The sequence below is a fragment of the Eleginops maclovinus genome, chromosome 7 (assembly GCF_036324505.1).
Source record: "Eleginops maclovinus isolate JMC-PN-2008 ecotype Puerto Natales chromosome 7, JC_Emac_rtc_rv5, whole genome shotgun sequence".
Taxonomy (NCBI): Eukaryota; Metazoa; Chordata; class Actinopteri; order Perciformes; family Eleginopidae; genus Eleginops; species Eleginops maclovinus.
Genome location: NC_086355.1, coordinates 25,456,821 through 25,481,803, shown reverse-complemented (window position 1 = coordinate 25,481,803; position 24,983 = coordinate 25,456,821). Strand labels below are relative to the sequence as shown.

The following is a 24,983-nucleotide window of genomic DNA, read 5'->3' as shown; positions in this document are numbered from 1 at the left end:
TTTTTAAATGGGAGAACTTGCACAATTGGTGGCTGACTAAATACTTTTTTGCCCCACTGTAGGTCGAGGAGCCTGCGCTGACCTTAGGGGCTTTGAAGGAAAAGCCCCCTACTCTAAAAACTGTGTAGGCACATCCAAGCCTCTGCAATGATTACGCCCCTGATGATGAAGACAAACTCTCCACAGAAGTCTACCCAGCTTACACCCAAAGGTGACCACTTGGTTGTGGTCGAATAGTCAGTATATCTTAGGAAGGTTCCTAACAGAGTGAAATGATCCGGAAGTACCTCAGTGGCCGCCATGATAAGAGCTGTTTGAATTCTCTAGATGATAGGAACGGAGCTTTGAAACTTCCTTTATCTTAGGAAACACTGGGCCTTTCTTGAGAAAATGCTGTCCCACAATGCCTTGCAGCCTCAAAATTTACCGTGACACAACATTTGGCCGTTCACGGAAACAACCGACCGTGATGGAGAAATGCGTTTCATGAAAGTTACAGTGCTTATTAGCGTTATTTTTTTAACTGAAATGATCAAATAAAGTCCATATTTCAGTGTTTACTGAGCTGTGGGGGGTTTCTGAAACGTTTTAAAACATGTTTGAATAGTGATATACTCAGTGATAGGTTAAGGCATAACTAGTTTATAATAAACACATTTGTATTGATTTTAAATATTTCATATAATCATACGTATTGGGATTGATGTGGGTTAATATATTGTGGACTGGAGGGTGAGGGGGCATACGTTTCACTTTCCTTTTTTATTTAAATTCCAACCTTTGTAATGAAGAATATATGTCTCACGGTTGTCCACATTCATAAAGCATAAACAATAAGATCACATGGTGCAAAGTGTCTAGGTGCGTCTTTTAGAAACTGTAGTTCCCCACAGCAGACGCACATTTATAACGTCCGCTGGAGCATCATGAATACGTGCGATAGTGTAAGTGCAGTTGGATTTTCAAAGCACTGCAGTCTCTTTTCCTAAGTCCTTTTGAATTCTCCTTTCCACTATTCCTTAACCCCGTGACGTTTCACACAGAGGTCAAGGAATAGTAGATAGGAATAGACGATAGGACCGTACCCCTTGTCTTTTAGACAGCACACCACACTAGCACCTCCATCTCCTTTTATTAGGGACTTATAATAAACATAGCACTTAGCATGCAAATATTTAAAGTAGCTTTTTTAACAAAAGCCCCAAATGAATATAAAGCAGTATAATGGACCTTGGTATTAATAGGAACATGTAGCCTATGTTATCATTCCTTATATATGTGTGGTTGGTGGCAGATACTGTGTTTCTTCAAGTCTTTCTTAAATAATATAAATTATCTAGATGAAATAGCTTCTATACGAGTTAATCTGGCAAAATGTCTGCATTTTATGTATACAGTGTAAGGAGCAGTGAGGAGTAGTGTTGTCACGATACCAACATTTTCGTTTCAATACTGATACCAAGTCAAGAATTGCGATTTCGATACTTTGCGGTACTTTTCTTAAAAAAGGGGAAACCGTCCTAAATGTCATTATTGTGCTTTATTTTTTTTAAAAAGCAAAATTTTGTTTCTTGCGTCTTTTTTTACCAACAAGCAGAGGCGCATCGGCAATAGCACTCGCAACCATGTTCTCGTTTTGTCACATGATATGACAGCTAGAGCGTGCATGAGAGAGGGGAGGCACTGCAAGCACGGCTGCAGGGAGTGGAAGCAGAGCGCTGAACACACACAGGAAATACGGCTCTTATTAAAACAATGTCATTCTTAAAGTACCGGTACTCACGAAATGGGGGAATCGTTGCGTTTTTAACGACAGGGTATCGTGAAACCTTTCTAATACCGGTGCACCGTGCAACACGATTGAGTAGTGGTCACTCCTTTATCCTCCAGTTGAGTCAGACGGCTAAGAGTCAGGAGGGGGGAAATAAAGACTAGGTAATATTACAGAAAAATAATACATAATCTCAAACCCAACTCGCTGTCATGTGTTAGTTTGAATTGAATATCAGCAGGTTGAACCAGGCCAAGTTGACCAAGATCTAAACGAGGGTTAGGTTTAGTGAGGGTTATAGATAAATAGATAGAATCGGAGGATGAAGCCCTCTTTATTTGTCACATACATGCACACAGCAGAGCACACACAGTGAAATTGGTCCTCTGCATTTAACCCATCCTAGTAATAGGAGCAGTAGCAGTCCACTATCCGTATTTCAAGTCTGTTCGGGGACTTGAACCAGCGACCCTACGATTCCCAGTCCAAGCCCCTACTGACTAAGCCACTGCTGGACAATCTATCTGAGCCTAACCCAGAAAGGATTTGAATACAATTATCAATGGGGGTGACCCATCCTCAAAATATTGCCATTTATTATTATTAAGTGTGAAGAATGACTGTATACCTGGCAGTAGTGGGCATAGGCGGCGGCAGGGCAGGGCTATAGCCCCACCAAGAATTGTGTTAGCCCTACCGTTAGCCCTACCATAAAACCAACTAATATTCAATGAGTCAGGCCCACTTGAGGGAAATTAAACAACATGATGGGAGACCAAGTTGATATAGATTTCAAATAAATACGTTTTTTATTAAAATACAAGTCAGTAGATGTTTGCCTGCTGTGAACACTCGTCTTGCTTGGGGAGAAGTCGTTCCGCCGTACTCTCACCATCCATTCGGCTCTCACCGACACATCCACTGGAAAGCTATGGAAGCTTATAGCACTATTGTACCTCGACAAAGTCATACAAAGTGGTACACAACAATGGAGTGCGGTCTTTTTCACGCGTTGATACGCCAACCGCCTCTCTTTCACCCGAAATCCACTCGTATTTAAACTTTGTCAATCAAATTATTAGCAGCTACTCTAAACTAGCGTCTCCAATCTCCACAACAACACAACATCCCGGAAGTAGTCTAGCTACACTCAACACATGGAAGTTAACCAGAAGTTCTATTGTGCTCATAGTCTATTAAGCTCAGGTCAAACTTTATCATGGATACATTTGTTTTTAAACGTCGTCAGACGGAACAACAGATGGCGGTGGTGGGCGTGTTGGATAAGGACACACCTTTGACACCTGCAGGGGAAGACGACCACTCCGGTCCCGCGTCTTCCATGTGCCAGGCTCGGCCGGACGAAGATGAGCAAAAAGAAGAGGAGATGGAGCAGGGGATGGAGCAGCAGCAGGAGCAGGAGGAAGAGGACGAGGAAAGGGGCTAACATGGCCAGCCACAGCCAACCACTGCGGGCACGGACTCTGGCCGTGATGCTAATGCTACCACTGACATTAGTCAACGACCCGGGGATGGACCGCAGCGCCCCATCAGGAAAAGTTACCCTTCAAGGCTAATAGGTAACCAGCAGAGATCTTTCAATGCTGCCTGGTTTGGCACATACAGCTGGCTTGAATATTCGGTTGAGATGGAAGCAACTTTCTGCTTCGCCTGCCGACATGTTTTGGCTAGTGGTGATGCTCTTCCTTGCTTTGGTCTTGTTGCCTAATTAGCGTACTTAATTTGTTGGAGATGTGTTTTGACTCTTGGCTGTTGTGTGGTAGACTATATATGGCTTTAGGATAACGTAACTTGTCTGTCTGTCTGTCTGTCTGTCTGTGCGTGCGTTTCTAGCTGTGGGAGGGTGTTGTTTTATTGAATATATATTCACATTGAAATTATGGCATTGATTTGAGCCCCACCGCTGTATGGGTAAGCCCCACCGTAGTTGAACCAGAAAAAATACTCTGGCGCCGCCACTGGTAGTGGGCCACTGCGGTGCTGGTCACTATCTTTCCGTCAGGAGTGTTTGACCATTGGTTTTATTGTGGTCCTTGTAGCAACATCACTGAGGCTCAGTCAGCTTCGCCTTCACATTGTATAACTTTATTTCTGCTGTGAGTACCTGACTTGATCAATTTAAATACCTCAACTCAGCCCCTCACCAATCCCCTCTATTTCCTCAGCTTTGGAAAAACTCCTCTTTGGTGAATAAACAGGAAGGAGTTTGAGATAACGATCTGCACAGGCTGTGCTGGTGATGATGTCATCAAGAGGAAGCCAACACACTTCCTTTTATGGAGACATGAGTCAGGCAACCGGGTCGAACTGAAGCCAGTGGTTTGTGTGTGTATACACGTATCAGGAAATACATGTAATTGTTTGGTTAAGTGCTTCATGGCATAATGGGTGTCTACTGGGACATGTCAGTGTGTCTGGGTGGCACTGCTATTTGATTTAATGCGAGAGTAGTTCATTTAAACATCCTAATGAAATGGGAGTGCTAAGATTGGACAAGGGTTCACTTACAAAACTCCATGATTTATTCAGTGAGGATGTTCCTGTTGGCTGTCATTGTGTTGTCTCCAGCATTAAAGATTAACTTCGCTGCGGCTGCACCAGGGACTGGGGCTTTCTAGCTTCCCCAGATGACTGTAAGGATGAAAAGGGGATTGTGTTTGGTGGGCTTCCTCTTCCTCGCCTGCAAGCCTCAGACTAATCCACTCTAAATACCCAATTCTCTGCCACGCTTCACTGAGCATCTGACAATTACCCAGCCCCGACATGGCAACTTTATCCCCAGTTTAGATAGTAAACACAAGCAGACAAAAAAAATGATAAACAGAAATCCAGAGAGGTTCCTGTGGGCTGAGCTGAAGGAAAATAGTTTACTATGAATGATTGAGGGTAAACACAGAAGCTAATCTATAATACAATGGATTATTTGGTAGTAAAAAGACACCTCATTCTTAATTATTCACTTACGGAACAAGGATTTCTCTCTCTTTTTTCGAAGATTATAACTGTGACCTTCTGATCTGGAGCAAATTCTGATAACGTTACTGTCAAAGGCCAACCTGGATGATAACGTCATGGCGATCAGACAGGTTCCAGCACCCTATTTAAAAAAGGGACCACTTGAATGTCCTGCATTTCGAGCCCTTATAAGTATTCACAATGCTACTTATAAATCACACTAGACCTAGAGGCGACCCTGGCTCTGAGAAGTGAAGCCAATGCAGAAAGTGTCTAAAAGGTGCGCTTTGTCCTGAGGTACGGGCGTCCCCGCTGGTTGACTGATTGTATCAAAGCCTATGAGAAAATTAACCTACTTCTCTCTTGGTGTATAACCTCAGTACACATTGTAGAGGGTGGGTTTATCTTGGTAATTTCTAGTTTCAAGTCTTCTCCAGGACAGTATGATGCTCACAGTGTAAATGAGGGTCCTCTTAAGGTTGATATGATAAAGCAGGGCCAAACGTGATGCTATAAAACAAAAATCCACAAACCAATACTCACAAGCACTTCTTATTCACAGTCTCAGCCTGAGACACAGTAAGGTTTAGGATGTGAGCTAAGTCTAAGGCTCAGGGTCAGATTATAAAGCTTAAGAGTTAAACTGATCAAAACACAGGCTAAAACACTCTCCTTGCACACAAACATTATAAATGTAAGAGTGGATGTCTTTGTGACCTTTACTGACTGAACTCATACATACAAGGCCCCTCTGGCCCCCTGTCTTTTAATATACTGCCACAATTGAACAAAAATAACATTTATACCACAAATGTGGCAAGTATCCAAAAATAGAAAAGCAGTATATAGACATGAAAAAAGTCAGCAGACATCAAATGTCAGATAGCTTTTTTGTGTATCTCTTCTATAATATAGATTAGATAAAGAATGTTTTCACAATGTATGATTGGATGTCAAATATCTTACACTTTTTAGATTTTGCACTGATTAATTGAAGCAAAAATGCTAACATTCAGATTACCTTTCAGCTTTTAACTTGGCTTTCAAATGTAACTCACAACGCACAGGTGTTAAGAGAAGCAGTTATTAAGGAATCAAAGAAGTTTGAATTAATACAGTCTCAGGGAAAATTGATGTTTTTAGGAACATAAATCTTAGAATCGTACTCTGGAGCATTGTCCTGCTACTTATCCACAAGAGCAAACTTTATACATAAATCAGATATGATGCAGAATAATGCTTTAAATGTGATCTATTGTATCACTTTCAAAACCAGCCGACCTGTTTATATCGGCATTAATAAAGAATGTTTAATATCGTTGAATCTAAATGAATATTAGTTATTGTGTAGTATCTGCTGCCTGGTTGCTTCATTAAATGGCTGCAGCCGTCTGAAGCAGCGTATTGCAGTCCTGTTCGTTTACCTTCATCAAATCCCATGCTGACCCCAGGCAGCTACAGACTAACCACACACACTTCAAATCTCAAGACTCTCTCTCCATTTGAGAGCGTGTGTTTAATAATCCACACACCAGGTTATCTTGATTACACTTCATGCAGCCCTTTCCGATGTGCAATGCAACATATATGAACCATAACAGCAGGTGAGCCTGTGCTCACACACCGTGCACCCGACACCTTCCACTCAGCACTCAAGGTTGTGCTCATAGGACAAAAGCAGGACCCTTAGTGTACTGCCCCCCTCTGACATACGCATTCAAACTGCTGACTGCAGGGTTCTCCACGTCTTCAACCATGGCCATGCGACATGCTTCGTAGTAATGACTTGAGTGTGGGTTACTGTTTATAATCTGAAGCTCTATTATGATCAAAGCATGACATTTCAGACTTTCACACACGTCTCATTGACCTTACATTGCAGTGCTATTGGTAGTTTTCACATCTAGAAAATCTGTGTTTGCTCGTCGTCATTTATCAAGAGGACTCTTGAGTTGAATTTAACAGCACACATTATCCAACCTCACAAACAAACATCATGTGTCATTATGACACATAAAGCCAGCTGTGGTCTTCGGGTGTAATTCAACCTGGGAACCGAACCTCTACCAGAAGCTTTCTAGAAGTGAGAGTTTACCTCAGAACATATTCCAGGAACTGTGAGGATCAATACCTGACATCAAACTGGAGGGACACGCTTGTCTGTGAACGAGGTGATTAGAGGTACATCTATATTACATCCATATTAAATGTAAATGTATATTTAATGTGATTATAGTGTACAATTTATCCTCTTTACAGTGTTTATGTTTGCATCAAATACACCATGGGAAATTCCTTGTATGTGTTTCTGATTGTGATTTGAACTACCATAGCAATATATGACATATTTGTTCAAACGTCAGATACATGTCAAAATACCATTCTGACTCAGCTTATAAATATTATTATGCTGACAGAAAATGTTTTTAAGTACAGATCAAATGATCTCAAAACATCTCCACTGATGATCACTTCCTGAAAGCCGTGATCATATCCCAATGTCTGCCAATCTAATTGTAACAAGACTTTTTTCACATCGTTCACCCTAATTACAGACAATCCCCCCTTAGAAGTCCTCTTGTCCTCAGAGCTTTGTGGTAAACTGCTTGGTAAATCACTCAAACCAAAAGCTGCTGGCCATGTGTGACATGAGCACACCTTTAGAGAGATATAAATCTGTGTTGTTTAGCCTGCCTGACAAATGACACTACAAACACTCTGAGAGCAGTGGAGGTCAGTCATGCTATCTCCCCGCTTCAAATTAGTGTTTACAAAGGTATGACAGCAACTCCCTACAGTACAGAATGACTGACGCTCCGGGATTCTGTGCATTCTGTCCTGCTGGATTTTCTTCTCACGTGTGGTCCACGTGAGCCACGTAAAGAACTGATGAGGTCTTTTAACCCTGTGGTTTTAGGGGAAGTGGGAACATGTAGAGCAACACAACGCTGATGGAACACTTCCATCGCCTAACAAACAGCAACTGCCATCTCCATGCTGGTGGGATGGCCAGTTGGTGAGCCACATCCCCCAGCCACCAACCCAATCTAAAACGGGGGAGAAGCAGCAGCTGATCTTTCAGGAGCGTCTATTTTTAAAACTCTTCGGCAGAACAGGCCAACTCATCAGGGCAGACATACCATCCTGTCAGAGGCCTGCCAGAAGGGGCTGACACTTAAAGGCACAGACCTTCTCTGAACTGTATAGATGTGGCAGAATATTGGACAAAATCTGGATTTTATTGAACAAAGTCACTACTGCAAGAAAAGAAGAGGATTCCTTCATGAAAGAGAGTCTCCTGTTTGGATATTGTGTTTCTGCTGCTGAGGTCTGTTCAACTCCTCGTCTTCTCAAACCCCAGCCGAGTAACACTCCTGCCACAAAGAACACCCCACAAAAAACAGAAGATTGCCAGCTAGAGGAATGTGCAGCCTCACACACACTCCTGCAGTGTAAATAGTCAGTTAAGCAGATAAGAGAAGATAACATTCAAACAGCCAACTCTCTACAGGCTCTGGCAGCCCTCTGCAGCCATTGTGTGTCGGTTGAGAGTGACATGCAAATTTGATGAAACATCCGGGTTAGGTTTAGCACAGACCCCACTTCCTCCCAACTGAAAAGTGCGTGTCAGAGCTGCCCTGCACCAGGCTGAGGGCTAAGATGGAGAAGTTTATGCTCACTATCTCATGGTGAGAAACACGCACAAAAAGGCACACCCTATGTTTGTTGCTTCAGTATTTCACATAAATACCACCTAAACTAGAAGCTCAGTCCAAGGCCATAGTATGCCCTCTCTTTCAACGCAGAGGTAAAACATAAATAAATGTGTGTATGCACACTGTGACTAGCATTCTTCCACACATTCATCCCCTGTAAACACGCTGACAGACCAACAAAGAAAGCAAAAACCTTTGGTAAACATAGATGCATGATAGGTCTGCATAGTTTTGAATTCTGATTATTTTGACTAATATTGCAATTGTGATATGCTTTGTGATATTAGAGGGAATATTCATTTTTGAAACATATACATTCCCGTTTGTAGCCGACTGCTCTGTAGCACCAACATACGATATTCAGATATTTTCACATTTTGCCTTTTAGCCAAATATTCCCCTGGATATTGCACTTCTCCATATTGTGTTTTATCACCGAGTAATGGTGAAGCTCTTCTGCACATTGTTGCTGTGGAACAGTACCGGTCAGGCTTTGCTTTGTTGTCTGTACACGGTTGGTTTGATATTGGAGCCAAATATTGCCTTCTATTTTTCACAGCTCAAGGGCACACATGTAGACAAAGGCTCTCAGGTTATCACACTTCAAATAGGCTGACTTAAGTCCTAAAGACACACTAGATATTATCCCTACCACACAACATTTGTTTATCCTGCACTAGACTCATCATCATAAAAAGATTAGACACCATCAAACAGTAGACCTGTCACAAAATGTCTTCAGCAGCTGTCAGAAACAGCTGTGTCACTGCTGCCAACTTCAGTCTTGCATTATTGAGGGATAGCACAACAAGTCCTGCAGGTTAGCACATGAGAGACTTTTCCCTGAACAACATTAAACCATTTATTTTAGCTGCAGGTCAACCAAAAAAACAGATGCAGTATAGGGTACAGCTAGATTTTTTCTCCAATAATTACCACAACCAAATACTTATGTCGAATAGCATAAATATGATACATTAATGTGCTGACACATTTGACTTATTGTTTGTTCACTAACTTCATCAGTTCACCATTATATATGAGTCAATATTGTACAGTTAAATCACCAAACATTGTTGAAGCTATAAAACCTGCAGTTAAATCCTAATCTGATGTTTAACCTAGGTCAAGTAAACCTTTCCTCTTCAGACTTTGAACTAAATGTTGAATACATGCAAACTCTCAGGACCTGGATTGGATAGACCAACCAAAAAACAGTTCATAGAAACACACCTACCTGAAGTATGTTACCAAGCAGGCAATACCTAATGTCACCTACTGTAATCAAGCATGTTTCAAGTCCCTACAAGTTCATTTGCATATTGTACTGAAAGTAAGTCCATTTAAGCATAAAGACACTGTTGCCTTTAAAGTCTCCAATGTGTGGACACTTAAAGGCAGTGATGACATATATAGAGGTTAAATGGGAACAGTGGAAGGCTGTTTACGTCACTGGATACATCCGGGCCTCTCTTTCATTCGGCGGAAACAAATTCAATGAGAAAATTATGATTTTGGACAAAGAGTTGGAAAACCATATCATTCAGTTGGATATCACCAAATGTCAGCCCCTTAAACAGCAGACACACCGGGACTACTGAAACACGTCAGTATGCAGGGAAGGTTAACTGGTCATATCCAGTGGTGTAAAGTAACTAAGTACACTTACTTAGGTACTGTACTTTTGAGAGCCTTTACTTTACTTGAGTATTTCAATATTTCGCTTCCACCCAACTATTATTCAAAAGGTAGCCTAAATGGTGTACTTTTACTCCACTACATGTATCTAATCCCTTTAGTTACTTTACAGATCTGGATTAATGATGGTAAATATAATCAGCCCTTAAATCAGACTTTAGTTCACCTGCAGTAAATCCAGCAGCTACCCTGCAGTATACAAAGCCATTCAAACTAGCTGCACCTTTACCAGCTCTGAGAACACTTTAATGATCAATCATTATAAAACATATCAGAGATATTATTCTGAAATGGACCAATCAAACAATGACTACTTTTACTGTCGCTACTTTAAGAACATTTTGATGAGAGTACTTTCTACTTTCACTGGAGGAACATTTTGAATGCAGGACTTTTACTGTGACAGAGTATTCCTACACTCTGGTACTTCTACTTTACTCAAGTACAAGATCTGAGTACTTGTACTTTACTCAAGTACAAGATCTGAGTACTTCTACTTTTACTCAAGAACAAGATCTGAGTACTTCTACTTTTACTCAAGAACAAGATCTGAGTACTTCTACTTTTACTCAAGAACAAGATCTGAGTACTTCTTCCACCTCTGCTCATATTTTATGGAGGGCGTAAGATGCTACCGTACAGGGACCAGTGTGTCTACGGTTCCAGAGCTGGTAGGAGCAGTTTATTCAGGAGAATATCCACTCACCTCTCTCGCAATGAGGTTCAGGGCATCGTCCTCCGCCGTCGACTTGTCCTTCTTGGTGGACCTTTTCCGTCCTGCGCCCTGGGTCCCCATGTTGTCTCAAACTTCTCAACTCACTGTAGAATAAATCACAATCCAGAGAAAGCGCAGAATAATCCAAACAGAGCTAGTTAGGGGCTCTCATGAGTCGCTAAAATATCGAGTTAAAGGCGAGGAGATCAAACCGACCGTGTGCAGCAGCGTTTACAGCGCGGGTCATTGTCACACATCCGTTTCTCACTCCTTCCTGTGTTTCTGTCTCGAGCTACACTCGGCTCTGCTGCTCACTGACGGGGACTAGCAGCATCTGCCCCACGTGCGCTTCTGATGCGTTTACTTAGCAAACTCAGTCAGAGAGCGTTCACTGTTGCCTCTAACTGTACATTCAAACCGTGTCTGTTTCTGTCTCACAATTATTTACATAAAACAAACGCCGAAAATTAAATATAAAAGTAAGTTGTAGCTAAAACAACGCTGTTGTGGTTTGTTTTGCCTCGTGTGTATCTAGCAGCAGTGAGGCTCCACCACCTGACGGATTCTCAGCAGGAGACTCAAACCTGTCACACTGACGAACTTCAAAGCATGTCCTCACTCAAGCTGCCTTCACGTGAGGTCGGATATATAGGACGCAATAGCAACGTTATTTTGGCAACAAAGAACACTGGATAAGCAGAAATGGTATACCTAAAATCTATTAACTAATGTAACGGTTTATCGATACTGGTAATAGGAAAAGCCAACTCATTATATTTCTCTCAATCTTATTTAAAATGATTTTACTTGTATTATTTGAACACCCTCGACATCTTTTGGCAAGTGGAACACATGAATTAATACAACATAAGGTAGGTGTTGGTTTATGTAGCCTACTTTTGGTTTGGTAATTGTAAAGAAGGGAAGAGGAGTCTAAAAAATGTAAATAATTGAAACTCGACTTGGCTTTGTAGCATGACGTGACTTTCTATGGTCTTAAAACATTAACATTCATTACATTAAAAAAACCGTCAACAAAAGCGAGAACAGCAACAGTGTAGGCCCTAATTAAAGCACTGTATGTGTGTCTATTCGGTGCCCGGTATATACGGTGAGCCCTTGAAAGCAGCTTGAACCTCTGGAGGGGACTACATGTTCATGGCTTCAGTTTCAGACAGATATCGCAGCACCACACTCTCACACCCCCTCTGCTATTTTTAATGACGAGCGAACTCTAAAAACAGTGTTGGGTTTCTTTAAAGAGCCAGACAATAGCTCAGTTGCTCCACGACATTTATTTAATCCCTTTAGTTACTTTACAGATCTGGATTAATGATGGTAAATATAATCAGCCCTTAAATCAGACTTTAGTTCACCTGGAGTAAATCCAGCAGCTACCCTGCAGTATACAAAGCCATTCAAACTAGCTGCACCTTTACCAGCTCTGAGAACACTTTAATGATCAATAATTATAAAACATATCAGAGATATTATTCTGAAATGGACCAATCAAACAATGACTACTTTTACTGTCGCTACTTTAAGTACATTTAGATGAGAGTACTTTCTACTTTCACTGGAGGAACATTTAGAATGCAGGACTTTTACTGTGACAGAGTATTCCTACACTCCGGTACTTCTACTTTTACTGAAGTACAAGACCTGAGTACTTCTACTTTTACTCAAGAGCAAGATCTGAGTACTTCTACTTTTAGTGAAGTACAAGATCTGAGTAGCCTACTTCTACTTTTACTCAAGAACAAGATCTGAGTACTTCTACTTTTACTCAAGTACAAGATCTGAGTACTTCTACTTTTACTCAAGTACAAGATCTGAGTACTTCTACTTTTACTCAAGTACAAGATCTGAGTACTTCTACTTTTACTCAAGCACAAGATCTGAGTACTTCTACTTTTACTCAAGCACAAGATCTGAGTACTTCTTATCATATTTTTATTAGCAGTGAAAAAATAGAGGTGCAATGCATGGTGAAGGTTCCTTCAAAGTATTTAATTGATGAGACACTTAAAGCAATTGAAGACATTTGCCCAAATGTTCTATTATGAAAAAAGTGGTTCCCAAACCATCAGATTCGATCTATTCTCCCATGGTATAGATACGTGTAATGACTCAAATGACTGTAAGCCTGACACTTCATTGGCTGTGACGATGCAAGGACTCCCTCTTGTGTTCAATCAGTGCCTTGCACAGAGACACAGGAAGACAAACAGGCCCACTGCAATCAGTGCAGAATATCATAGTAGTGCCCTATTACTGTATATTCAAACACAGAGAAACATAAGTTATTTTACCATGCAACTAAGCAATACGTTCAATTCCATTCAATTCAAAGGGGCTTTATTGGCACGAAAGTTGATAGAAACAATGTTCCCAAAGCATGCAAAAATAATTACACAACATTAACATACATTTCAAGTTGTTACATATTAATTAAATATATACAGTAATGCAATTACACTTGTGTGTCTTTGGGTGTGTGGGTGTGTCTGTGTGTCTCATTCACTGTCCCTCAGGTTGTGGTTTGTCTCCTTCTCCTAGGAATATATTTAATCTGGAGAGGTCGTTAACCTCTTTGAAATCTGGGATTACAGAGTTCAACTCGTTAAACTGTTCCTTATTTCCCTAAATGTTTCACACTTTAGGAGGAAGTGCATCTCTGTCTCAGTCTCACCTGTCGTACAGTAACCACAAATTGTGTTTTCTTTTGATTGCCAGGTTGTTTTTATGTCTTTCTGTTTCAGTTTCCAGTTTGTGCTCACTGAGCCCATACATTAGGATCTGTCTCTGCTTTCTATCTAGAGAGATATTCTGCCAGTTCATAATCTCTCTTTTTAGAGCCAGGTGACACTCTGATGTACTTTAGCTTTTAGTTTCTTCTTCCCACTGTTGGAAATAGTTTTCTTTACAGTGTGTTATAATGCGTTTGACTGGTTTGTGTTTGCAGAGCAGTGTTGTTGTGAGACTGCTCAGAGTGGGTCTGAGTGGGGGCGTTAGCCTCAGCACCAACTGACATAGGGGAGTCTTTTCTGGGTTTAGCTCTTGGCTTTGGAGGGCTTTGGAGTGGAGGGTGCCTCAGGGGCTGGATTTTAGGTGGTTAAAGAAGGTTATCAGAATCAGAACAAGAAAGACTTAATTTATCCCAAACTGGGAAATGTGTTCATTGCAGCGGTGAAATACAAAAAGAAGAAGCATAACAAATAACAAATAATTAGAACTAAAAATAAAAATGAGTAAAAATGAGAAATATACAAAAGGTGTGCATGTTAAGTCCAGTTTACAGAGAGGCTATGGAGCAGAGAGTTGTCTGCCAGCCAGAGGGGAATTATTGTACAGGGTTATTGCAGTGGGCAGGAATGTTCTCCTGTACCTGTCCTTGTGACAGCGGAGCTGAAGCAGTCTGTTGGAGAAGGAGCTCCGCTGTCTGTCCAGCTGCAGGTGGAGAGGGTGGGTGGGGTTATCCATGATGGACAGCAGTTTGTTCAGGGTCCTCCTCTCCACCACAGCCTCAAAAGTGTTGAGTTTGATGCAGATGACAGAGCCAGCTTTCTTAATTAGTTTGTTAAGACTGCTGGTGTCATCGACTCTGATGCTGCCCCCCCAGCAGACGGCAGCAGAGAAGAGTGCACTAGCAACAACAGACAGCTAGAAGATCTCCAACAACTTGCTGCACACGTTGAAGGATCTCAGCCTCCTCAGGAAATAGAGTTGGCTCATCCCCTTCTTGTACACAGCATCAGTGTTGGCCCTCCAGTTCAGCCCGTTGTCTAGGTGCACTCCCAGGTACTTGTAATCTTCCACCACAGCCACATCCTCTCCCAGAATGCAGAGGGGCAATGGAGACGTCCTCTTCCTCCTGAAGTCAATGACCATCTCTCTCGTCTTGACCGCATTCAGAAGCAGATGGTTTCTTCCAGTCCACTCCACAAAATCCTCCACCAGCGCTCCATACTCCTCCTCCCGTCCATCCCTTATACACCCTACCACTGCAGAGTCATCCGAAAATTTGACACAACTGAGTTGTATTTAAAGTCAGTGGTGTATAAAGTGAACAGGAAAGGAGACAGCACAGTTCCCTGAGGGGCTCCTGTACTACCAACCACCACATCAGACAGAACACTGCCCAGCCGGACATACTGTGGCCTGTCTGTGAGGTCGTTCGTCATCCAGGAGATGGTGGACGCGTCTACCCTCATAGCCTGCAGCTTGTCTCTCAGTAGCCGTGGCTGGATCGTGTTGAATGCACTGGAGAAATCAAAGAAGGTGACTCTCACAGTGCATCCCGACCCCTCCAGGTATGAGTGAGCACCCTGCAGCAGGTAGATAATAGCATCGTCCACCCCCAGGTGAGACTGGTAGGCAAATTGCAGAGGGTCTAGAAATGATCTCACCTGCGGTCTGAGATGGGACAAGACCAGTCTCTCCAGTACCTTCATCCCATGAGATGTGAGAGCTACTGGCCGATAGTCATTGAGCCCAGAAGGAGTCGTCTTTTTAGGGACAGGAACCACGCAGGACGTCTTCCACAGCACAGGGATGATCTCCAGGAACAGGCTCAGGTTGAACAGGTGTTGAAGAACAGGAGACAGCTGGCTGGCGCAGGTCTTCAGAACCCTGGGGCTGATGCAGTCAGGGCTTGCAGATTTGCCATGGTGTAGTTTCTCCAACTGTCTCTTCAGCTGGCTTGTGGTTACAGTGAGGCGGGGGGTTCAGAGGCAAGGAGAGCAGTGGGGGGATGTTGAAGCCAGGATGAGTGGTGGAGGTGAGGTGTGAAGTGGAGGAGACAGCATCAGGGGGCGGGGAGCTGAACCTATTGAAGGTGTTCAGCTCGTTAGCCCTCTCCAGGGAGCCCACAGTCAGCCTGTCTCTCCCCTTGAACCCTGTGATGGCCTTCATCCCAGTCCAGACTTCCTCAGCTTGTCCCTCAGGTCATGCTGGATGCTCCTCAGCAGTTTGTTTGTCCCCAGACTTGAACACTCCCTTCTTGTTGTTTAAAAGCTGTTTCAGGTCACTTCTTTTTTTGATACATGTTTTAATTGTCTTTTTTCTTTTCTTACAGTACAATATAAAGACACAAAACAAAACACATAAATAGGCACATCAATAAGTATAAAAAGGCACTTGAAAAAATTTGAAATATGCGGATATTAGTGGTACATAGCTTGTTTGGTAACTAACTGTTACTCATCGTGGTTTAAAAAGAAAAGAAAAGAATAAAATAACAGACCTTTTGCAGCATGTACATACACAGGTAGACAGCATTTGTATCCCACATACAAGTGTTCCTTCATAGTGTGATCAGTGAACACAACAAAAAGCAACAAAACAAAACAAGAGCAGTAGACTACAAAGCTGTCATGAAATCGTCCCCCTCCAGAAGTTCCATAAATGAGCCCCACATCTTCCACGACAGTGCAATTTTATGTTTAGCTTCAAGAAGACTGAATATGACCATCTTCTTACTGCTATTGCTAAGCGTACAGCTTGCTGGGAAACATCCAAAAATACAAAGCTTCAGACAGAGTGGAAGTTGTTCCTTAATAAATATGGAGACAATTGTAATAACCTCTTTTCAAAAATCTTGAATGAGGGTGCATTCCCAGAGGCAGTGAAACAAACTACCTTTATGTGTACCACATTTGACACAAGTGTCTGGTGTATAGGGGTAAATGCGATACAATAATTCTGGAGTAAAGTACATTCTCATCAACCATTTGTACTGGAGGATTTTGAACCTTGTATTTATTGTTTGCACCTGGCATTGGAGACATATATCTTGCCACTCTTCTACCGTGATCTCTTCATTGAGGTCTGAGCACCATGCTAATCTTTTATCCTCTGAAGATTCCTTTGCTGCATCTATGATAATCTGATAAAACATTGAGATGAATCCAGCTGCTCCATAATGGTTCAGAACTGTCCTTTCCAAAGAATTTAGTGAGGGAGGATTTACAGAGTTCTGTGTCTTTGTTACGAAGCTTCTTATCTGAAGGTACTTGAAAGAATGTTTCGGCTCAATGCTAAACTTGTGCTTGATCTCAGTAAAACTTAAAAGATTATCATTCTCATACAGATCTGAAATCTTACTGATACCTCTGTCTGCCCATAACTTAAAACCAAGGTCACTAGTACCTGGCGTGAAGTTTCTGTTCCCCCAGACAGGTGAGAATTGGGATAGTGGAGCATTTTCTTAACACCTCGTGCCATACTATCAGTGTATTTCTGACAAAGGGGTTTGCGGTGTGCTTTTTCAGAGTGGCTAAAGTTGCAGAGTAAAGGTAAAGGTATAAGGGGATTTTAGAAGTTGTGGTTTCCTCCATCCTTATCCAGTAAAGTGGTGACTGATGTTCAAACCAATATGAGGCTGCTCTTAGTTGGGCAGCCCAATAATATCCCTGTAGGAAAGGGAGTTTTAACCCGCCTCTGTCATACGGTAAGTACAACAGGGTCATGCGTAGTCTTGAGCGTCTACCGTTCCAAATAAAATAACAAAAAAGTGTTTTCATTTTAACAAAGAAATGACCAGGGGGAGCAAGTGGGATGGATTGGAAAAGGTACAGGAACTTAGGAAGAAGATTCATCTTCAGAACATTAATACGTCCTATCATGGAAAGTGGCAAAGATTTCCATCTGTTGATAGATTCTACAGACTCAATTATCGGGTTATAGTTAGCTGGTATAATGGACTCTATCGTAGGTGTGATTTTAACTCCAAGATATGTAAAGCTGTCTGCAATATCCCTAAGAGGAGTACTCTGTGGTAGATTCATTCTCTCAGGTTTTTTCAGAAAGAGAATTGTAGATTTAGATGCATTAACCTTGTAACCTGAGAAGCTGCCATATGTTCCTATTAAAGTTAATAAAACAGGTATAGATTGTTTTAAGTCTATTAAAAAAACAACTACATCATCTGCAAACAATCCTATTTTGTTCTCAATGTTATTAATTTGATACCAGTTATTTGAGTGTTGTTTCTAATCGCAATCGCTAAAGGTTCAGAGGTTGGTCATCACTGAAGCTGTTGAGTCATGTTATAAGATTTTAATCCACTTGAGAAAATAGCTGCCTATTCCAAAACGGTTTAACACCTCAAATAGGTATTCGTGCTCTACCCTATCCAAGGCTTTTTCCGCATCGAGTCCTATCACAGCCATATCAGGTGTTTCTTTCTTGGCATGTATAATATTCATTAACCTACGGATATTGTGAGAGCCCTGTCTTCCTTTAATAAAACCATTTTGATCTACTGCAATAATAGCTGGTAAGTGTTTCTCTAACCTTCTGGAAAGAACTTTGGCTATTATTTTCGCATCATTGTTAATCAAAGAGATAGGACGGTAGGATTCACACTTTGTGGGGGGCTTTCCAGGTTTTAATATTAAAGTAATAAGTGCGTTCCGCAATAATGGCGGCAGCTCCCCCCTCTCAAGTGATTCTTCGCACATGTTCAGTAAAGGAACCAACAGTATGTGTTTGAAGTATTTGTAGATTTCAACAGGAATACCAGCCGGTCCTGGCGCTTTCCCTCCCTTCACACTGTCTATGGCTTCTGACAGTTCAGATGCATCAATTGGGGAGATAAGCTCCTTGTTTGCGCTCTCTGTCAGGAGACTGGTATTTCTATCTGAGCTGTGGATTTTACGAGATGCAGCCGGACTTTCTGACATACACAATTTAGAATAGAATGCCTGGAAAGAACTGTTAATTTCTTGTGGATTAGTAATTGTTGACCCCTACTCTGACTTAATTTCTGAAATTGATCTTTCATTCTGCATTGATTTTTAACACCAGGCCAGAAGCTTCCCTGCCTTCTCTCCTTGGTCGTAGAACGTCTGTTTCAGTTTTCTTATGCTATTTAATGCCTTATTTGAGGACAACTCTTTTTACCTTGCTCTTAGAATGGCCAGTCTCTGTCTAGTTTCTGTTGTGTCATTAAGGTTCATATCTATCTCAAGTCCCTTAATATCTTGTTCTAACTCCAACAGTATGAGGTTCTGTTTAGTAGAGACACTGCTTGTATAACTGATCATTTGCCCTCATGTATAGGCCTTAAACGCCTCCCACCTCGTACACAATGATGTTTGAGTAGTGTTCACCTTAAAGTAAACATCAATATTGGTTCCAACAAATTTTAAGAACTCTTTATCATGTAGCCATCGTGGGCTTAATTGCCACACAGTAGGACCCTTAGTAGCTGCCTTTACAGTGTAATTAACTAGTAGTAGCGCATGATCTGAAATGACAATACTTTTATACACTGAGTCATTCACATTGGCTATCATAGGCTTAGAAATGAGGAAGTAGTCTATGCGGGAATAAGAGTTATGGGTAGTAGAATTTTCACATACTGAGTGAATGTTGGTAGAGTTTTGTCCAGTTTTGCATGGTTAAATCCCCAGTGATGGTGATGAAAGCATTTGTGTGTAGTGTTTGGAATTTTGCCACAGTGGAGTAGATGACCTCACCAGCCACCTCCGCATCAGCTGATGGAGGAATGTAAACAGCAACAACAATGGCGTAGTGAAACTCACGGGGCTGATTTGTCTCCACTCTTATGAATGGGGGAATGAGCCCTTTGCACCAGATGTCATAACATATATAACATCATGTAACAGGAAATTCACCTAAAACATGCTGTATAAACACCATACAAAAATAATGTTCACTTCATTAAATGTTGTTGAATGTTGTAAATAAACTGGATGAATACACAACTTCAATACAAATAAATGATCTGACATCTGATGCAGATAACACTGAAGAAGATCAAAGGTCCTGGTGTAATTTACCAAAAGCATGACCATTGATTTGTCACTGCTATCCTCCTGTTCTGTGTAATGAGCATGTTCACCGTAAGTGCATGTGATTTTTAGCTTACAATGGCCTCAATACTGTTATAGCTCTGGTGTGGGTGACTACGAGGAAGTGAAATGATGTTGTTATCAGCCTTTTACAAGTTCAGACTGGACTTTGGTTTTACTTTTATTTTGTGTAAAACGAGTTCAAGCTTGCACAGTCTCAGGCACAGAAAGACATTAGTAAGTGACAGAGTTTGGAGTGGTTGTTGCTACAGGAAACAGAGGACAGCTGAATCTGGACTTGAGGACTTTCTGGGACTTTTTTCCCATCTTGTCCTTCTGTATTTTATCACTCTTTTGGAATGAAGTGAACTTTTGATGGGGGAAAAGCTCCCACAGGTGCAAGGAGACCCCCAGCTCCGTCGTGACACTTTGAGCAGACCGGTGCGGACCCTTAGGGCTAAAATGGTTCTTCTGGGGAGCTCTGGTGTTGGAAAGTCCAGCCTGGCACTGCGGTTTTGCAAGGATGAGTTCAGGAATACATCACCTACTGTAGGCTGTGAGTTCATGACAGTTCCTTCAGCAATGATATTTTTGGGGAAAATGTATTCATTCTTAAAATAATTAAAACAATATTTTGTAATGTTGTGAAAGTTGTTATTTGCCTTCTTACAAATAACAACCATCATGATTCCTTATTGACTCTCAGAATCTGAGAGTCAATAAGGAATTGACATCCAGCTTGGAATCAGTGGAACCCACTAAAATAGCTCCAACTGAAAAGGAAAAAAATGCTTAATAGTTCACCTGTTAAAATGTTGACCTATTCAGAAATCTGTGTAGAGTTAAAAAAAAACATCCAGTTGTGGTCCTTGTTTAAAGGTCTCCTATTATGCTATATTTTAACAATATATTGTAGGGCCATATCTATACAAATCCTGTCTGTGAAGTCTCTTTTTCAAAATACCAAACAGATCCCCTATTGTAGCATGCCTCGACCCCCTCTATTTCAGCCCTGTTCCTGAAGGGCTGATTCTGTGACTGTAGCTGTAAATGAACTAGCTGCTGTTGGCCACGCCCCCTTGGAGCTGCTGCTGACCACGCCCCTTTGGAGCTGCTGCTGGCCACGCCTCTTTGGAGCTGCCATGATTAAACGCCATATTATGTTCCAAACCACATCCAGCATTATTTCTGAAACACTTCTCAGTGTTTTCCACTAGAACAGAGACATTATATGTATTATATACACAACAACTCTAAGTCCCTTCTGCAGACATCCTGCTGAACACACAGCTGGGGGGATTCAGTTCGTGACTGCAGACGATAGATTGGGACATGTCACATGGGCTGGACATTGCCAGGAGTTCAATGTAAAGCCAGCCCACATTTCGGTTATGACATGATATCGGCAGCAAATCTGGATCAGCTCGTTTGTACCCCCCTTTTTAGAGATGTGGGTAAGGAGGAAAAGAGAGAGGGTTGTATTTTCTATCTACAAACACACCGAGGGACCCATATTGATGTATAAAAGACAACAAAAAGTGCATTTTGAAAAATAGAGGACCTTTAAACCTCAGTCTCATATTTTTTTCCTTTGGAAAAAGCCAGATTGGAAGTGAAAAGTGTATCCAGCTTTAATGCTAAGCTAGGCTAATGACTTCTGGCTTCATAGATCAAAATAATGTACAGTTCAGAGTTCAACATTTTTTAGTTTATGAACTTATTTCCCCAAATGTCAAACTTGTTTTACTTATGTTTATCATAGTTATATAGTTGTGTTATTTAACAGTTGGCATTTAACTGGCTCTTATATTTGCGATTTTAAAACATTAAATCACCAAATGAAATACACACGGTTTTTGCTTTGTGTGTTGGTTAGATTGAATTCACAACATTGACCAGGTGGGTAAAACAATGATGGTGCTTCCACCAGTGAGACAGACTGTTGCGTTAAAAGTTTAAAATGGCATGACACGTAAATGTTGCTGATCTGTGAACAAGCAACAGAGTCCCAGATGATGTCATCGTGCTGTCTGTCCCCCTCTCCCCCCATACTCTCAGGTGCCTATCTCACCCAGGTGATGCATCTGAGTGATGTCACCCTTCGCTTTGAGATTTGGGACACGGCAGGGGAGGAAAAATACCACAGTGTCACCCCGCTTTACTACAGAGGAGCCCATGCTGCACTCCTGGTGTATGATGTCAGCAAACGGGTACAGGAACAGATCTGACCATTAAAAGAACCTATCTTGTCTTGATTGGGCTGGTGCTCAAAACGTTGTGTATCTTTGTGTGTGTTTGTGTCACTAAAGGACACATTTATCAGAGCTCAAGTGTGGCTCAGAGAGCTGGAGAAGCAATACGTCGCAGGATCCACTGTCTTGTGGCTGGTCGGCAACAAGGGCGATCTGGCACAGCATCGACAAGTGTCAGTGCAGGTACACACAGAACATCCACTTCCTGTAAAGGTTAAAATTATCGAAAGGTTTCAGGAACCTATTAAGTTTAACAAATATATTATACTTAATTTAGGTCAACTTTTTAGTTTTTTCATTTTATATTACAATCTATGAAATTCATTTTATGGTTTCTTTATGTCATGTGTAGTAGACCCCTACACAATATAGACTGTTGCAATATTGTGCATAAACCTGCAATGTGTAACATCATTTTTTAAACTGCTGCTACTATTTTTTAGCCACAGTTGTTCGTTATTTGTCTTTATTACGATTATATTACTAATGTTACCCTGTACATTTACCTGCTAATTCTAAATCATCCTACAGGAAGGACAGAGTCTGGCCAATGACAGGGGCTTGTTGTTCACAGAGACATCAGCCCTGTCTGGGGATCAGGTGGACAAGCTGCTGCTGGCTGTGGGTAAGGAGGCTAAAGAGTTGGAGGGAATGCAACAAACACGTTCATAGAGACTTTTATTACCTGGACTTAGAAACATAAGTTTGCTGCTAGGCTGTGTCCCATCCTTGAGGTGCCCTAAAAAGAGTTTGAGAGTATAGAGATAGTTTGGAGTTTTTTGAAGTGTTGTTGTATGAGGTATTATCCAATTCTGTATGATACACTGTATCATATACAGTAAAAGACCAACGAGAATACGAACAGGTAGCTAAGCAACCGCGCTGCGGCGAGGCAGCAGCAAAATGTGTTGGAGACATCTAAAAAATCTGTATCAGCAACAACAGCCTTTATCTGTGCTCCTTTAAATTACCAGACTCTATTGACACAAACAATAAACCTACCTAGCAGAACACAGGAGCAGCTGCCCTGGTGGATTAGTTTGGGGTAATTGTGTGACTTCTGTGTTTTGAATAGTTTTTTGGGAAAGGGCTTTCTGATGGCAAGCGAAAGCAATGAAAGTATTCCACATATTTCACAATTAAACAGATATGGATTTTCTTTTTCAGGGAGAATCTTTCTTCAGGGAGGTTAAATACGTTTTGCTGCTACTCCGTCCACAGCAGTATTTTGTTTAGCTTCCTGTAAACAAAATACTGCAGTAGAAGCAATTTTTCCAGACTGCCTCTACCGTAGCACACTGACTATGGACAAGTTAAACAACCCCACTTCAAACAATCCAAAGTACCCCTTTAAGGCTGTTGTCTGGCTCCCATAACCTCCCAAGGAGTAGCTGGTTTATTCACAGTCTTAACCTTTGTGTAGTCTTACCGTGCATTTTTTTTCTTGGTTTGGTGGTTTTTACAGCATAAGTATAATGAATCCCCTTAATCTGATTTACACATTAAAAGCCAACTCATTCCACCTCTTAAATACTAGTTTTACTTTTGGCATTTATGTTCAAATTACAGTTTAAAAAAAAAAATGTAACCCAATTTCTTTTGAACAAAAGCCAAACAATTAAATTATTTTGACCATAGTAAAGATCACAGGAACATACTGTGTCTTGATGGAATACCACAGACTTATTGTATATGTCAAAGTGAATTAAGTATTCTGTTTCGAAACCGTTTAAAACAAAGAACGGCATCACATAATGACAACAGATTCTGATGATGATGAGGATTTAAATAAAACACACATAAATCAATAAAAGTAGTGATCATGATTTTCCTCGTGACGCACGTGGTATGAAACCATCCATGTCATTTCTTGTGGTAATGAGATGAAATTATGTTTCATCATACAGAAATATTTAGAAACAGGTCAGATTTGCCCCGAGGACAACAGGTAAGTTAACCGTCTTACCTCTAGAGAGACCACTTATCCACCACTAGAGAGCAGTAGCTACCAACATGAGGAGCAGATGCACTGTTAATAATGTGTACACAATGATTGGCAGCTCCAACAGCCGTACTATATCATCCAGGTGTTGATTTTATTCTGCATATGTTTGATGTTGTTGTAATAGAGCTCTGATTCAGCCCACAGGGTGTACGAGTGTGTTGGAGCGCAGCAGGGGGGGCTGTCAGAGTGGCAGGAGACGCCACATGTGGATTTGCGCCGCAGAAACCATCTTTTTGCATCCTGCTGTAAAGTTGGACCCTGACGTCTGTCTCTGTCTTAAAGCTGCAGCGGGAACACATGGGCATCTGGTACACAACACAACATCTCAAATAAAAAGTGTACATTGTGCAGACTCTGCCTGTTCAATTCAACCGCTTGTTGTACAGATTTCTCTTAGGGCGTTAAGGATCAACCCTCAGTGTCCGTCTATGCCATATGTAACGCTGATTGACAGGTGGAAGAAGTACTTACTAAAAGTAGAAGTACTACAGTGTACTCTGTTGAGAGTAAAAGTCCAAAAGTATCGGCATCAAAAGCAGTCATTATGCTTTGTCGCTCCATTCAGAATCCTGCATCTTTAATAACTGGTTATTATTGATGCATTAATGTGTTCATCATAGCTGGTAAAGGTGGAGCTAATTTGAATAACTTTAGATACTACTGCTGAATTTTTTTAACCTATATTTATATGTCATAGTTTATACGTTGGCCAATAATCTGGATCTAACGTAACTACATTTTTTCAGATAAATGTAGTGGAGGAAAAAGTACAACATTGGCTTACAAAATCTAGTGGAGTAGAAGCAAAAGTAGCATAAAATAAAGTAATTAAAGTACAATCGTACTTATATACAATACTTGAGTAAATGTTCAATACATTACACCACTGGATACCAATAAGCTTTATTCAGTACCTCCTGCCTGTGATCAAACTGAGCCGAGATCCCCCAAGCTTTACAGTTCAGCCGAGTGTGCTCTTCAAACCGCCCAAACAGAAACCTTGTTAAGATTAGCGAAGAAAAAATAATAAA

General features: G+C 41.3%; 2 protein-coding genes across 20 annotated transcripts in view; one reads left to right on the top strand and one right to left on the bottom strand.

The window, feature by feature from the left end:
- Nucleotides 1-11,440, bottom strand: part of lrrfip1a (leucine rich repeat (in FLII) interacting protein 1a) — a 54,974-nt gene extending 43,534 nt beyond the window's left edge. For 17 of the 19 annotated variants that reach the window (XM_063888251.1, XM_063888253.1, XM_063888252.1 and 14 more), the window contains exon 1: nt 10,868-11,440. In XM_063888251.1, coding sequence (XP_063744321.1) covers nt 10,868-10,957 — 90 coding nt within the window. In that variant the 5' untranslated portion in view covers nt 10,958-11,440. The remainder of the gene's footprint in view (nt 1-10,867) is intronic. The other 2 variants (XM_063888233.1, XM_063888239.1) reach the window with 1 other exon arrangement.
- Nucleotides 11,441-19,895: 8,455 nt separating this feature from the next.
- Nucleotides 19,896-24,300, top strand: LOC134866871 (ras-related protein Rab-17-like). The gene is made up of 5 exons (XM_063887059.1): nt 19,896-20,251; nt 21,754-21,905; nt 22,005-22,130; nt 22,479-22,572; nt 24,090-24,300. The coding sequence occupies exons 1-5, from the start codon at nt 20,071-20,073 to the stop codon at nt 24,212-24,214; spliced, it is 678 nt and encodes a 225-aa protein (XP_063743129.1). The 5' UTR covers nt 19,896-20,070; the 3' UTR covers nt 24,215-24,300.
- The last annotated feature ends 683 nt before the right edge of the window (nt 24,301-24,983 follow it).